At 40.6% G+C, this 16,956-nt stretch overlaps 1 protein-coding gene across 1 annotated transcript in view; it reads right to left on the reverse strand.

The window, feature by feature from the left end:
* Window positions 1-1,788, reverse strand: part of LOC150079272 (7SK snRNA methylphosphate capping enzyme-like) — an 83,513-nt gene extending 81,725 nt beyond the window's left edge. The window contains exon 1 of the mRNA XM_090383015.1: window positions 366-1,788. Coding sequence (XP_090239141.1) covers window positions 366-1,664 — 1,299 coding nt within the window. The 5' untranslated portion in view covers window positions 1,665-1,788. The remainder of the gene's footprint in view (window positions 1-365) is intronic.
* Between the last annotated feature and the right edge of the window lie 15,168 nt (window positions 1,789-16,956).

Consider the following 16,956-nt stretch of genomic DNA (forward strand, 5'->3'; position numbering starts at 1 on the left):
AAATATTCTCAGTTACTGTTCCCAAAGAAAAGAAAGGAGTGCAGGCACCCATTGATCATGGAGTTAGTTTTCTGGGACAACACAATGTGTCCCTCACCACATTATCTTCAAATGAGCATTACCACTGTATAACCTCCTGTCAACAGAAATTCTAGATGAATATGGACCTTAATTGAACCACTACTGTAAAGTCACTTTACCCATTGTATAATGAAACAATCATGGGGAATGACTTGGCCAAGAAAATGAGTTTACATGAAAGGGCACAGCATAAAAGGAAAGCAATAACAGAAACAAAAGCAATAATTTATATTTTAACTTCAAAATACCATAGAATATTCCATGGTGAGAGAAAGAAAACATACCTGTATAAATTCCACATTGTTTGGAAACTTGGTGACATCATCTTCTTTAAAAGGCATTGAAAATGCTGCAAGAGGTCCATAACACATCGCTAGTGACATGGGAAAATTTTTATTTTTAGCCATATCTATACTCCGATATCTGCCAACATTTTGCCATGCAATTTTGATCAATTTGCTATCTATATCCATACCAATAATTTTTTGAGGGCTAAAATTTTTACCAATGGATAACGTAACATGTCCAGCATTACAGCCAATATCAAGTACATATTTATCATGAAACCATTCTTTTTTCAAACAGTGAAGCCGTCGATCATCAATACCTTGATTATGGCTACCGAAATAAACATTGCAATTACCATATCTAAATTGTGCATCCTTGTTTCTAAACCTAATATCTTCTAAATTATGAGGCCCTCCTTTATTCTTCTTAAAGCGCCTTCTTGGATGACACTTGCTCATGCTGTTTAATTTATCTACATCTGATATGTCTCTAGATACACTTTTAGAATGAAACCTTCGATGGAATTTTGATGGGGAACCTTGTGGCACAACTGGAGATACTATTTTGTCAACTACAGCTATTGGTGTTGAAGTCTGCTGGGGTTTAATCTCATCTATATCAATCTTTAGAGGAGAGTCTATTCTTTTCTCTCCTTTTTCCTCTGTGGCAAATAAGCCTATTACAGCTTCTTCTTCATCTTCAGTTTTGCTACCATCTTGCTTGTCTCTTTTGCGGATGCGAGAACGTTTGCGCTTCCTAGTTCTCAAAGATATCACACTAAATTCAATTTCTTCACCAGTGTTCAAATTTAAAGGATCATTTATATTTGTTGGGATTAGTACCTGAACCTGGGTATGGTGTTTTGGTGTGGGCACAGGAGATGATTTTGGTGTTATTTCATTCAGTCTCCTGTTAATCTCTTCATCAGCTAGGCTTTCCAAATTTAAAGGATCGTTTATATTACCACCCAAAAGAAATCTTGTAGGTAGCACTGTTGCATTTTCCCGTCGCCGTCTTTTAAATGGTATTTTATAGTCTTGCGAACTGCTAAACGTATGCCTTCTTTTCCCAGCATGTCCTTTGTGAAAATGACTATAAGGTATACTTTCCTGCTTTTGAAAACACCTCCGTGATAAGGCCACGGTCTTGCGATTTCCATTGCTTTTTGTACTTTTTTTGCTTTCATCACACACCTGATTTTCATTACCAATTTTCAGTGCCAACTTTGAACGGCAATGATAGCTGTCAGAGTCAACTCTTATCGGTGGAGTTTCAAAAGATGCGCTTGATGCCATTGTTAAACAATTTAAACAGAAACAGCGATTACTGTTTTTTAAGTCATATTTAACAAACAAACACGTCGTATACAGAAATTACATCTGTTATAAACATGCAATAAACTCATTTCGTTTCATCAGTTTTTACTCTAGCACAGCATTTGGTACACGTGGTATTACAGAAAACTTCTGTATTATTATTATTATTATTATATTTATTTTATTTTTTTTTTTCAGCAATTAAATTCGTCCATGTGTAAAACACGTGTATTTGTTTACCATACGGGTACACCTGACGAGAGTAGCTTAACAGTGATTTAGTCCCAGGTTATGAAATGCCAACAATGGCTAACCCTGAGTCTACCCTCCCGCGCACCAAGCGATAGCTTTCAGCTCCAAGTTCGGATACAGATTTGAGTTAACGGCAGCTTGCATGTGAAAATGCCGTTCCAAAGTTTATAATATGAATCAACAACCTACCTTAAATTCGGTAGCTTGAAAAAAACAGTCATTGGATAAACGAAAAATAACCATCCACGCCAACGTCACACAATTCCACTCGACCAGTGTTACTGGGAGTACCCTTTTATAGCTAAATACTCTGATCTCAAGAAAACGTGATTCGTACAGATGACGGCAAACGGATATAGCACAACATGGAGACATTTTCAAAGTTTTATTACCATCAATACTCAGAGTATGTATATAAATATTTTCCGATATGAATAACAAATATAAAACATTGCATAACATAAGGAATGGGAATACACTCGAAGTGAAGTAGGTGTTAACGGAAGTGCATATTTTAAAGAGAAGTAATTCAAAATGTTCTAGATGAGAACCAGATAAAGAAAGAAAAGAAAATACTTCATAATAGTTTTAACATTGTATGCGCATACCCCATGACACAATGCGATGCTGTCAAACAGTTAACAACGTGCTCACTACATAATTAACAACATGCTCACTATATAATTAACAACAGCTTGCAACTTGCTAAATGACAGCAACTATTTATCACACTTAACTAATAATTCCGTTAAAATTACATTTTGCCCTCATGGATAGCACAGTTGGTAGAATCGCAATTCACCAAACACAGGATGGAAAAGGCCTGAGTTCGAATCCCGTCAATGACGAGACAAAGTATGGGCATTTTCCACAGCGTGGCTGAGTTAGTCGGTCTCAGGAGAGGGTTGAATTGTTTTTGATCCCGGAAACTCAGGTTTTTCGTCCAGCAAACGGTACATTGACTACAAAACACACGCAATTTACAGACATAATATATACGGCGCAAGATTGCCTAATTTGCTGATGCACTTAAAACCCTATCACAACAATTTCTATTTGTAGTCCACTACAGCACTACAGAAGAATTCTCAGTTTCAATGTAACTGCTTCATTGCAGTGACCAGCACAACAGGCAATGAGCCGTTCACAGGGCCGGATTAAGGTACGGGCTAACAGGACCCTTGGCCAGGGGCATCAAAAACAGGAAAACAAAGAGGAAAAAATATATATATCCTTAGTAAAAGGCGCCGAAAAATCATTCTGCCCTGGGTGCGGAATTATCCCTAGGGGCTCACATCTGGTGAGCATGGGCTTGGCACACCCAGAGTCCTGAGCTGGATATCATCATTCTTCTCTTTCTTGGCTCTCTCTCTCAGGGGTAACTCAGAATTTTTTTTTTTTTTTTTTTTTGGTTGGTGCAGCAAAAGTCTCACGCTTCCTTGCACCATATGGCTAATTATAATAATAATAATCCTGAGCTGGATATCATCATTCTTCTCTTTTTGGTGATTCATTTCTCTCTCTCAGGGTAACTTGGATTTTTTTTTTTTTTGGCTGGTGCAGCATAAGCCTCAGGATTCCTTGCACTATATGGCTAATAATAATACCTTAGTCCAGGACTGGCTGTGCATTTTCTGTGGCAGCATTGGGATTTGATCTCGCAATCTGCATATCCACGTCCACGTAAGTTACTCCAGTACTAGAGCTAGCCCAGTGACGCAATTTAGCGCAGGCGCGCATCTGATACCTCTAATATTTGGCAGCCAAGAAAGTTGGAATATACACTGAGTTAACACTGAATTATGACCACCTACCTAATATTTCGTAGGTCCTCCTTTTGCCCTCAGTACAACAGCTATCCGACGTGGCATTGATTCAACAAAATGTCGGAAGCGTTCGGGAGGTAGGACCAACCAAGCTGCGTGTAATGCGGTCAGCAATGCAGGTATGGAGGTGATTGGTGTATCCAGACCCCTGATATACCTTTCCATATTGTCCCACAAGTGCTCTATGGGATTGATATCGGTGGAGTTAGGAGGCCAATCGATATGCTGGAAGTCAGAACTGTGTACCTCAAGTAATTCCAGCACAACAAGTGCCCGATGACTTGGCGCATTGTCATCTTGGAAGACACCATCGCTATTCGGGTAAAAGCGTAAAATAGCGGGGTGTACATAGTCGGCAAGCAGTTGACGATAGCAGCCACATGCACCAGGGGTCCACGTTCCTGCCAGTGAAACATGCCCCACACCATACAACCGCCTCCACCGGACTGCACTTTTGATACCATGCATGATGGATCAAGAGCCCCGTGTTGTTGACGCCAAATTCGTACATGACCATCCAGGGTGTGAAGTAAATAACGTGGCTCATCCAACCAGCACACCTTCTTCCAGTCTTCTAATGTCCAACTTGCATGCCCTTTGCACCAGGCGAGTCTTTTACGCCGATGAACCTTGGTTAGGAGAGGATGTCGTAGGGATCGTCTGCTGGTATAGCCCATGCGTGCGATGCATGGTCATGCCAGATATTGTTCTGGGTAGACCCATGTTGTATTGGGTAGTCAACTCTTCAACAGTGCTGCGCCTGTTCGCCTGTACGAGTCGTCGCTCACCTCTAACATCAACCTTTCGCTGACCTTTGCAGTTTTTCCGTTGGGTCGTTGTTTGACCATTTTGACGCCAGTCCTGGTACACTTTAACTACGTCGGCTCTCGAACACCCCACCAGTTCAGCCGTGTGTGAAATCGAGGCACCAGCTCCTCGAGCACCCACAATCTGTCCTTTATCAAACAAAGTCCGATAAATCCTTCCTTGTACCCATCACGCTCGGAATTTTACTACCTACTGAACCACTGACACCTTTTATATGCTACGTAGGTCGACTAACTCCGCGTTTCGCATTCAGTTTTCATAGGGGTGGTCATAATTCAGTGATCACTCAGTGTATATCAAATGAACATAATTTTATGATAACATCATCATCATCATCAGCCATTTTCAATCCACTTGCAGGATGAAGGCCTCTCCAACAACTTTCCAGTTCCTTCTGTTTTGTGCAATGGCCATCCATTTACTACTCACAAACTCATGAATTTCATCTATCCATCTCCGCCGTTGGCTTCCAGGTTTTCTTCTAGCTCCTCTTGGGTACCATTCTGTCATCATGTCTTCGAGCTATGTGTCCTGCCCAAGACCATTTTAGTTCTTTAGTTTTGATAAGAATGTCCTTTACTTCAGATTTGCTGCCTAATCCATGTGTTTGTTTTCTTATCTAACAGTCTGATTCCCAATATAATTCGTTCCATTCTTCGCTGTGTAGTTCTCAGCTTCTCTTCCATTCTTTTGGTGACTGCCTTGTTCTGTTTTGTTTCCTTGTAGAACTCCTTTCTCAATTTTAAATTTGCTACTCTCTTTGTCTAGTCTGATAAAGGAGGTAGCTTTCTCATATACAGGGTGTCTCAAAAATATTGGTACAAACGTTTAGAGAAGGTAGGTAACATCTAAAGGAATGTGAATCGCATAGGAACCCATAACCGGAAACGTCACGGGAAAGTAGTAGTAGCAGAGGCACAAGAAGCAGAAATGACACAAGACAGCAATTAGATGCAAACATTTATTTGACATAATATTAACAATGGAGTACGAGATGGATGCATTTGATGATGCTACAACAGATGCTTGAAGGTTCCACCATGAGATACGATGCATGCGTGACACCGACGCAGCATGGATTGGCGGACACAGTCAAACACACCTGCAGTTTCTTTGACAGTAGCAGCAGCGCAAACGAGTCTCGCCACGAGATCCATTTCCGTCTCCACAGGCGATTCATACACGATAGATTTGAGGGCCCCCACAGAAAGAAATCAAGGCTCGATAAATCAGGTGAGCGCGTGGGGTCAGGCAACGGGTCTAACATGGCCAATCCATCGACGCCCAAAACGCCTGTTCAAATGGTCACGAACACATCTTCCATAATGGGCAGGCTCCCCGTCATGGTGAAACCAAATGTTGCGTCTCACATTTGCTGGAACATCGTCAAGTAACCCTGGTAGAACTTGTTCAAGAAAGATCCGATATTCAGCGGAGTTCACGCGGGATGGTAACAGGTATGTGCTGACTAAGCAGTCACCGACCATACCTGCCCACACATTTATTGCGAAGCGATGTTGTGCCGCATGGAGGCGCACACCGTGTGGGTTGTCGTGAGCCCACACATGAGCATCGTGCTGATTGAATAAGCTTTCCCGAGTGAAATAAGTCTCATCCGTAAACAAAGCATAGGCTGGAAAATCCAAGTCTTGAACACTTTCTTGGAGAAACCACTTCGCAAAAGCCACAAGTGCAGGATGATCTTGGGGGAGCAGTAACTGAACCCTTTGGAGATGAAAGGGGTGTAAGGAATCGTCGTGCCAGACACGCTGTACACTGCAACGAGACACTCCTAAGGCAGAGGCAACGGCACGTGTGCTGGTAGTAGGATTATTCTGGACGGCATTCAACATTTTCTTCCATGGCTGGAGTTCGCGTCGAACGTGGTCTGCCGCCGCACTACTCCTTTTATCTCTAAATGACCCATAATCGCACAAATTTTGATGCACACGCGCAAACAAACGGTGATCCGGTACGTGTCTGTCTGGGAAGCGTTCTCCATAAATTCGTTGAGCGGGTCGTCCATTGCCCTCTGCTAATCCATACATTAGGTGCATGTCTGTCAGCTCACAGTTCGTATATCGATGCATGCTCTTCGTGCGGCGACTACTGCTTGAATGAGTAAACCAGAAATTTTCCCTCTGGCGACCTGATGAACAGCGCCGTCTACCGATTTACGTTGACGTTTCCGGTTATGGATTCCTATGCGATTCACATTCCTTTAAATGTTAACTACCTATCCCTAAACGTTTGTACCAATATTTTTGAGACACCCTGTATTTTCTTCAAAATCATAATATATGGGGTATCTATGCCTTGTCTTTCCAGTGCCCGAAAAATTGCCTTATTCTGTATGGAGTTAAATGCCTTTTCATAATCCACAAATGCCAGGCATAGTGGTATTTTATATTCATTTGCTTTCTCCATTAGCTGTGATATTACGTGAAGGTGATCCATAGTTGAGAATCCTGTCCTAAAGCCAGCTTGCTCTTTCGATTGATTCTCATCATATATTCTTTCTAATCTGTTAGTAATGACCCTTGTGAACAACTTGTAGATGTGGGATAACAAACTAATTGGTCTATAATTTCCGATTTCTGATATATCTTCTTTCTTATGCAGCAAAACTATGATTGCATTATTCCACTGCTTAGGCATTACACCTTTTCTAATACATTTTGTGAAGAGCCTTGCCAATTTTTGTGTTATAAAAATAAAAATTTTCTATTTATACTCCAGGACGACCAAACGGTCAGAGGAGTTCACAAGATAGACAGAATACAAGAAACAGCAACGTATTCAGCAGTCATGGGCTTGAACCCCTGTCGCTCAAGGCACGAGTACTTATGCACCCGCGCGCCTAACCACTGTCTCTTCCTCCCAATTTTAACAACTGTACAGTAACTTCATCTTCCCCTGGGGCTTTCTGATTCTTCATTTTCTTCAACGCCTGTTCTACCTCATCAGGAAGAATATCGGGTATGTCGTATGTGTTGCTAATTTGCGATCAATCTTCCCCACTGCTGGCATCATTCCCTCGCTCCTTGTATAATTCTTTATAGTTGTTTTGTACTATTTGAATTATGCCTTCTCTGCTATTTATAAGTACACCATCGCTATTCTTCAGTTTCAGTATCATTTGTCTTTCTGTATTACTGCTCATGGCTGCTGATTTAAATCCTTTGTTTTCCCTTAATGCTTGTTCTACTTTTCTTGTGTTAAATCTTCTTATGTCCTCTCTGAGTCTCTTTCTAATGGCTTTGCATAACTCAGTATACTCAATTTTTTCCTTGTCAATGTTTATCTTGCTTTTCATTTGTCGCCTTCGGTTCATCATGACAAGTATTTCTTGACTAATTTTTTCTTCTTCGGATTTCTTTTTCTCTATAAGTTTCTTGGACTTTATCACTTTTAGAAAGTTGTAATATTCCTCGTCGATATCTTAGTCCTGAACAGTCTGCAGAAGCTCAAACTTGTTCTTAAGTTGCAGTACATACCTCTTTTTCCTCTTCTGTTATCTCAAAGACCTTCGTATTACTTACTCGAGTCAGTTTTTTCCTTTCCATTCCTACATCTATATCAAGTGTGCATGTTACCATTCTGTGATGAGGACAATAACATCATTCACGATATATCTTCTATTAGTGAGGATGAAGTCGATTTCATTAGTTGTTAATCCATTTGGACTCTTCCATGTCCACTTTCTGTTCACCCTTTTCTTTAAAAAAGTGTTCATTACTGACAATCCTTGAGATTCTGCAAATTCCACAAGTCTTTCACCTCTTCCATTTCTTTCACCAATTCCAAAATTTCTTATATTTCCCCTTTCTGAGCTGTTTTGTCTTTTTTCCAACCTTAGCATTGAAGTCCCCCATAATAACAGTGTAGTGGGTTTTCTGCTCATCTAGAAGACTCTCAATTTCGGTGTACATTTCTTCAACCTCTTCATCATCATGGCTCGATGTTGGTGCATAAATCATTACAACCTTTAGTTTGTACCTCTTAGAAATCTTGAGTATTAGTCTTGACACCCTTGGTGATGTACTTTAGAATTCCAAAATTTGTTTTTTTATATCTTTATGGAACAGAAACTCAACTCCACCTTCACTCCTTTCACTGTTTCCATTGGTGTACAGCAGATTTTCACTTGATAAACTTATAAGTGATTCATTTCTTCTTCTTGTTTCAGCCAAACCGATGATACCCCAATTCACATTTTCTAGTTCCTTTTCCAGCTCTAAAAACTTGTCTTCGCCGATGAGCGATCTTACGTTGTAACAAAAAAATTATTATTATTTTAGGGTTATCCGTAATTAAATACATTAACCCGTATTTGTGTCTGTAAATTGCGTATGTTCTATGGTTGATTTGCCTGTTTTGCTGGACGAAAAAACCCCAGTAACTGGGGAGATAAACCTTGCTATCTACGCCTGAGACCAACTAACTCAGCCACGGAGTAAAAAGGGCCCATTAAAGTTCCTCGCGTCATCGACGGGATTCGAACCCAGGCCTTTTCCACCCGGTGTGGGGAGGACGGTGACGATACCACTGTGCTACCCGCGCAGACTTACGTTGTAACAGGCCGCCAAGTTGAGTTTCCGTGCATGGCAGCCTGGTCGAACCCAGAGATTCTTAGCATCCTCTGCTTCCACTCTGATCCTCTCGCTGCCGTAAGAGTGGAAGTGAAAGCCGCTGGGGACTGATGGCCACTTGTTTCGTCGTGCTGTCATATGCTGGAAGGTTTGGTCTTTTCCTCTTCACACTGACCAGGCGTCTTGAAGAGAACCACTCTACACGTTCGTTGCCACCTAAGTGACGTAACAGGGCTTACCATCAAGAAGGTGTGCATGAGCGGATTTTAGGGAGGCAGGCCAACCGGACTTCTCCTAAATCTTCTGTAATAGAAAGATATTGGATCCATCAGTGTTTTAAACTGAATGTCTGATAACACATAGAATACCTGTTCCCCTCTAAGTTTGTTATATCAGAGGGCTCCAAACTCTTACAATGCTTTAGGGTCTCCGAGTGATCTGAACGCGGCACTGAGCCAGCCATACTAAACCAGTGTTTCTCAACCACCGTGGTTGAGAAACTTTTATTAATAATAATAACTTTTATTATTATTGCTCTTATATTATTTCTCCCTGATTGGGGAATTCCACTCCATGACGGGTACTGCTACCAAGTACACGGAGCGGTTGTAATTATTATTATTATTGTTGTATTTAGTTTCCCTGTCCATAGTAAAATATTTAGAAAATCCACCGTTCCCGATACATTTTGGACTCTTAGAATCCATAATAGTATGGCTCTACCTATACACTGCCAATCAATCTGAGTGCTAATAGGTCAGAGTATAAATTTTCGTTCAAACGTTACATGGCTGACGCGGCCAGAGGACCTAACAACTTAACCATTAAGCTGTAACTCTTTTATTGTACGAGGGGTGATCATTTAATTCGCGGACTGCTGCAAGATTTTATGTTTACTGCGCAAACTTTCCATAACTGCAGCAAGAGGCGCCTCCCTGATCGCTACTGAACAGACTCTGTGTAAGCATGCCAGTACTTGTAGATTCCAGTACTTGTAAATTCGATGTGGATTTATCATATAGCCTTCTGGAGAACGTGCGTACCGGTACTATTTTTTTAGCAATCACCTCTGCTGCAGAGGTCCATAATTCCAGCACATTCCTGGGTGGAGGATCCAAAGCTCGAACAGACCTTTCTAAAGCATCAAAAAGATGCTTCACAGGGTTCATGTCCGTTGCACGGGAAGGCCATTCCACGATGGTAAAATCTGCGGGATGCTCTACGATTCATGGTCTAGTCACCACGGCTCTGTGGGAAAGTGCATTGTCCTGCTGTAAGAGTCCATTGCCCTGTGGGTGCACAATGACCATGAAAGGATGTAGATGGTCTGCAAGGATAGACACGTAACCTGGACTGTTCAGAGATGCCTCCAGACAATTAACGACCGTCCACCCGCGCGAACAGTTCCTTGTTGACATGACTGGTGCATAGCTACGTGCGATTTCCGCCAGATATGCACCCTCCTGTCTGCTTGAAATAACTGGAAACAGGACTCATCGGACCTGGAGACCCGTCTCCAATTATCCAAGGTCCAGTGCCGATGTTCTTTTGCCCAGTTGAGGTGTAGAGTCCTGTGTCGTGGTGTTAGCAATGGGACTCTGGCGGGTCGGTGGCTCCCACAATCTATTGCGGCTAATGATCGCCTGATGCTCTTGGTAGAGACGTTTCTGGCACCTCCCTCGTTGAAGTCGGCGGTGATTTGTGCCACTGTCGTTCTCCGGTTGAGTGAAACAATGCGAGCCAGACGTCGACGGCAAACGTTCATCCATCACCTTTCTCCACCCATAGCACTGTCCACGATGAGATGTTACTGCGGAAATGGCGTATTCCCGATACACTCTTGATACTGTGGAACGGGGACAGTGTAATTTCTGTACCACCTCCGCGATAGAGTAACCCATGGGTCGGGCACCCACCATCATCCCTCTTTCAAAGTCGGCTAACTGACGACGTTTATCCATACTGACATTGAATTTCCGTCTACGTGAATGCAGTGATGCAGTGTACCTATATACCTACCAAGCAGTGGGTTCATCCACTAGCAAGAGGCATGACAGCGACGCGTTGCCCAGGAACCAGATATCCCATGAATTCTGTACTTTCAGTGTAAATGATCACCCCTCATATGAGATAATCAGCATAACAATTCTGTACTGATCTCTAAATTCAATCAATACAGTAGACTGTCAAAATAACGGCACCTCAAATAATGGCACATTGAGATCCTATATTTACACACAGATGTCTTTCATTGCCTAAAAAAGAAACGGGCAAGTGATTATTGTATTTGTTTGCGTTCGCCATTTTGAAAGTGAATTCTGTACTGATATCTGGATTATACCGCTGTTTTACATTTATTTTAAATTAAAAACCACTCAGTGTGGCTCTTAGAGTTAATAAACCTAATACAGAGAAGAAAAGAGGAGAAACATTAAAGCTTAGTGACAAACTTCATATATTCCAAACTATTACATTAGGGTCACCCGGAAAGTTAATTCATATACCCATGTGTATTGTGTCTGCAAATTGCGTGTGTTCTCTGGTCGATTTGCCTGTTTTTCTGGGGAAAATACCTTGCTATCTACGCCTGAGACCGACTACTCAGCCACGGAGTGAAAAGAGCCGATAAGTTCCTTGCTTCACCGACGGGATTCGAACCGGGGCCTTTCCACCCTATGGGGAGAAAGGTGACGATACTACTGTGCTACCGCGCAGACTAAATTTGATATAATAAAGAAAATAGAATGGGCGTAAGTAAGAGTGTATTAATGGCAGAATATAACATTGGATCATGAACATGTTTATGCTTTTTTATATGCAGTTAATAAAATTGCATTCTTAATCTCTCTATTTCTTATTTAGCCTCATTATTTCTGCATTAAATATATTAAATATAAAACTTTCTGGATAACGGAAAAATCTAAATAGTGGCACCTTGAATCACCGGAGGTGCCATTATTCTGAAAGTCTGCCGTATTTAGGGTAGTACAACGGTTATGATCATCACTCCTCACACCGGGTAAAAAAGGCTTGCATTCGGACTGTGTCAGTGACGCACGTTTTATGGGCTTTTATCACTCCGAGACTGAGTTGGTTGGTCACAGGCGTGGATATGATGGTTTTGTCCCCGAAAATTCGGATTTTTCTTATAGCAAACAGGAAAATAAACCAGAGAGCACACACAATTTATGAACATAACACACATAAATAGATGAGTTCATTCTCGGATAGTCCCAATACCACGGGTTTTTTTTATGTTGTTTTGTTTAATATACTTTGTGTAAAACCCCAAGCAGTAAATGTCGCAGTAAATATAAATGTATACTGTATTTGTATTTCTGTTGTACAAAGATCGATTCATAAGTAATACCTCTAGAGCGAAACAAAATTTTGTAATTAAGTTAGTATCGTGAAGATTTATATATTGCTAGTATAGATATTAAGATATGAATACTCGGTGTGACAATAAAGTTCTGTGACTGGTTCAATAAAAAGATCACAAAGTAAAGAGCTCAAAAATTATTTTATTTTCATTCAAAGTAATCACCACCTGGTTGAATGCACCTATAGCACAGTTCTAAAAGTTTCTGAAAAGAGTCAGAAGAAGTGTCCAAAGAGTTGATGTTCAGTTCGGCGGTTACGTTTTTCTTTATGTTCTGAACATCCTGAAATCTCATTCCTTTTAGGGTAGTTTTCACTTTGGGAAAGAGGAAAAAGTCCTCTGGTGCTTGATCGGATGAGTAGGGTAGTTCTGTACAATGCATCTTCCGTCAGAAATGTCTTCGCAATAAGTGCCGAATGGGTGGGGGTATTGTCTTGAAACAAAAGGTCGCCGTAGCCTAGTGGTCAGGCGCGCGGGTGCATAAGTACACGTGCCTTGAGTGACCGGGGTTCAAGCCCGTGACTGCTGAATACGGTGCTGTTTCCTGTATTCTGTCTATCTTGTGAACTCTTCTGACCGTTTGGTCGTCCCGGAGTATAAAAACAGAAAAAATAAATAAATAAAAGAACAGGATGCCTCTCACTCTCGAAATTGCGGCCTCACTCAGGAAATGCACCTCGATAGTCTTTTAAGCACTTGTACGTAGAATGCATCATTGACTCTCTCCCCTTCAGGTAATAATTCCTTGTGAATCATAACACGCCCTGTTTCTCAAAACACATGATTAGCATCGTATTGACCCTGAACTTCTGTAAAGGAAATCTTTTTTGGGTCTTGATGATGATTTTGAAGTCCACTGCATGCTCTGACGCTTCGTCTCTGTGTTGTACTTAAACACTCAAAATTCGTCTCCAGTGACAATACAGTCGAGATGAAGTGTTCACATGATGACACTCTTCGTTGCTTCTGCTCATCCCCGGCACAAATTTTGCACATACCTTCCTTTTCCCTAAATCATCAAGCAGCATTTGACGAATTGCCTTCTTATTCATATTCAACTTATCAGCCATCAAACATAATGTACATAGTATTTGGGAAGGGGGTGCCACCGGTGGTTTCCCACGACTGCGCCATAAGTACTCTTGTGAAGTATTCTGTAAAAACCAGACAAAAGTATTGTATGTTGTATATGAGAAGTATTATGTTGGGTTCTGTTGTTGTGGTTTGGCTTTTGGCCGCAGAACCCCTAATGGGATCCCACGTTGTTCATACACACCGCTAGGAGGTAAGCCAGGCTGCCCATTATTCTCTGGCAGGTCAGGGCCGGATTTGAACTTGTTGCAGCCCTAAGCTATTCTCTCTTACTGTTCACCTGTGACAATATTAAAAAAGGATTTTTTAAAATGGAGCAAGGCCCCTTGTAATGTGAAGCCCTAGGCTGTCGCTTGTTTAGCTTATATGTAAATCCGGCCCTGTGGCAGGTCCTGCCACCTAATGGCCAGAGCTTTCAGTGACAGGACCTATATATATATATATATATATATATATATATATATACAAAAAAAAATTATCAGTTGCCATAATTTCCCCAACTTTTGCAAATCTATCCTCATTTCGAGAGGCTGACGAATGCACACTTCTTTGGTCATCGCGAACATATTCACGCCCGTGTTTGAACCACTTTAAACACATCGGAAAGACTTAACTCTTCATCATCATAAACAATATTTAACATTTTATACGTTTCTGTCGCAAATTTTCTCAGTTTAAAGCAAAATTTTATATTCGTTCGTTGCTCCATTGCAAAATGGTGACACGGAATGCTAACACTACTAACGAAACTGCAACCTGTCAGCCTACTGAACAATTACCATCTGTTGGAGGAAGATTGATCTACAACATATCACTTCCTTTTATTTTCAAAGAGTTGAAAATAAAAGGAAAATAAAAGAAAATTCCAGCACAAGTCTGGAAACTCTATTGCTACACCCCATATTTGCTAAAATAAACGTTTCTGTCTGTTACAGATCTCAGTAGTGAACAGTCAAAGTGATGTCTGTTTCCTCCAATGACCGATGATAGAGTTCCTCTTCAAATCAGGAGAAAACTCAGCTGTCCGGATTAAGGAAAAATTGAGAATGTATACCAACAACTATTGCTTAAATCAGTGGTTCCCAAACTTTTGTCACTCAAGTCACACTCTAAGTTTAATGACTAATATTAGCGGCACACCGAAATAGCGATTGCCATCGAACTCAATGGAATTTTTTCTAATTTCGTGGCATATATGAAGAGGGTCGCGGCATACCAATGTGCCGAGGGACACCGGTTGGGAACCACTGGCTTAAATAGTTATTGGTATACCTTTACATTGATGGTATACTTTTAATTTTAAATTATAATTTTACATTTATTGGTAAAACAATAACTACATTCGTAGATGGCTTGCACGTTTTGAAGGAGGCACTGATATTTGTGACTAGCCAAGGAACGGAAGTCCAAAGTCTGCGTACATTTAAGAAAACGCTAAGATTTCGGATGAAATGGCTAAAATAATTGGACAATAACCACATATCCAATTATGAAAGCACTAGGGTGTCCAAAGAGAAGTGTGTTAAACGATTCTGGAAACATTAGATTATAGGAAAATGCTGCAAATGGGTATTCAACATGAAAAATTAAATTCTCTAAACAGGAAATCTGCCAATGCAGAAGAACCTTGTTGCATGAGTTACAATAACTTTATAATAATGTTGCAATAACTTTCAAGATTTTTTTAAAGGCCAGATAACAGATGATGAGACCCTAATCTTCTATTATGACGCTTATTCTAAATGCCAGTTATGCAACGGACGCTCATCTCCTCTGAAGGAAATTCTCGAATTTCCAGATCATCACAAAAAATTATGGCCACCGTTTCTGGAACAGAAAAAGCTCAATTTTGGTTAATATTTTTAGAGACAGAAAGGTCAGCAGTAAATAAGGTAAGATATTGTTAAATACTTAAACGATTTGTACGACTATAAAACAAAAAAAGTAAGGCTCCAACAGAGCATCAAATCACATTACACCATAATAATACTAAGGCACACACGCACACATTGTCCGTATGACTGAGATGAAAATTGCAGTATGAAGTGATATTTTCTCTATTTGTATCAGTGATGATAATCACGGTTTTCCCCACAGTGGCTGGAAAAGGCTGGGATGAGAATCCCGTCAATGAAGCCAGGAATTTTTATACCTTATTTATTTTATTTTATATTTTTTTTAATCATTCAGTGGCACAGTTAGTTGGTCTCAGACGAGAATAGCTAAGTTTTATCCTCCAGAAACTCGGGTTTTTCGTCCATCAAAACAGGCAAACCAAACAGAAAAAATACAAACAATTTACATTCTATTATTATAGTGATAATTTACCTAATATTATAGTGATAAGCAGGCGCCCTCGTGGGTAGCCCAGTTGGTATAGTCCCAGCCCCTCCCTAAAATGGTATAGAAAAGAGATGAGTTTGAATCCCGTCAATGATGCGAGGAATTTATGGTTCTTTTACACAACGTGGCTGAGTTATTCAGTCTCGGGTGAGGGTAGCATGTTTTTTTTCCCTTGAACCTTGAGTTTTTTATCCAGAAAATCGACTCCAGTTGCTGAGCACCTCAAACCGTAAAAAAAAAAAAAAAAAAAAAGAAAAAAAAAGATAGACAGGCTTCAACTGCAGTATCCAACCATTTACCAAAGTGCATATGTGGAAAAATGTATTGAAAAATAAGGTGGATACATAGTGTGAAGTATGGATACTTCGCAGTGTCTGTGTAATATATTGTAGTATCTACAAGGATGGACAGAATAATGGAAAAACCTATAATAAGAGTTACAGTAATGCACTAATATGGCGTTGAGCCACCCTTCGCTTTTAAAACAGCTTGCATTCTATATGGAATAGATTCAAATAATGCTTGAACTATCTTAAGAGGAATGTTGATCATTCTTCATGGAGGCACTTTTCAAGCTCCTTGAGTGATGAAGGCATATGAAATTTGCTTCTCACTCGCCTCCCCAAATATGCTTAAAGTGGCTCAATAATGTTTAAGTCTGGTGATTGTGTAGGCCGAGGACATTCTTAGCCTCAATTTCATGCTCCTCAAATCGAGAGAAATAATGTTTGTAATATGGGATGAAGCTGGTCACTCAGAGTTTTTTTATGGTTTTAGTTCATGGATTTTATGGTTTTAGTTCATCCCACGTTATGGATTTTATGGTTTTAGTTCATCAAACTGCTTGTAACACGGGATGAACCCGGTCACTCTTGCATTTCATTAGGTCGTGAAAGGACCTAAAGAATATTCGAGATATTGCTACCTAAACCAATGCTGATCCTCCTCCATGTTTA

Source organism: Mastigoproctus giganteus, chromosome 10 (assembly GCF_048544385.1).
Source record: "Mastigoproctus giganteus isolate SK-2022 chromosome 10, ASM4854438v1, whole genome shotgun sequence".
Classification (NCBI taxonomy): Eukaryota; Metazoa; Arthropoda; class Arachnida; order Uropygi; family Thelyphonidae; genus Mastigoproctus; species Mastigoproctus giganteus.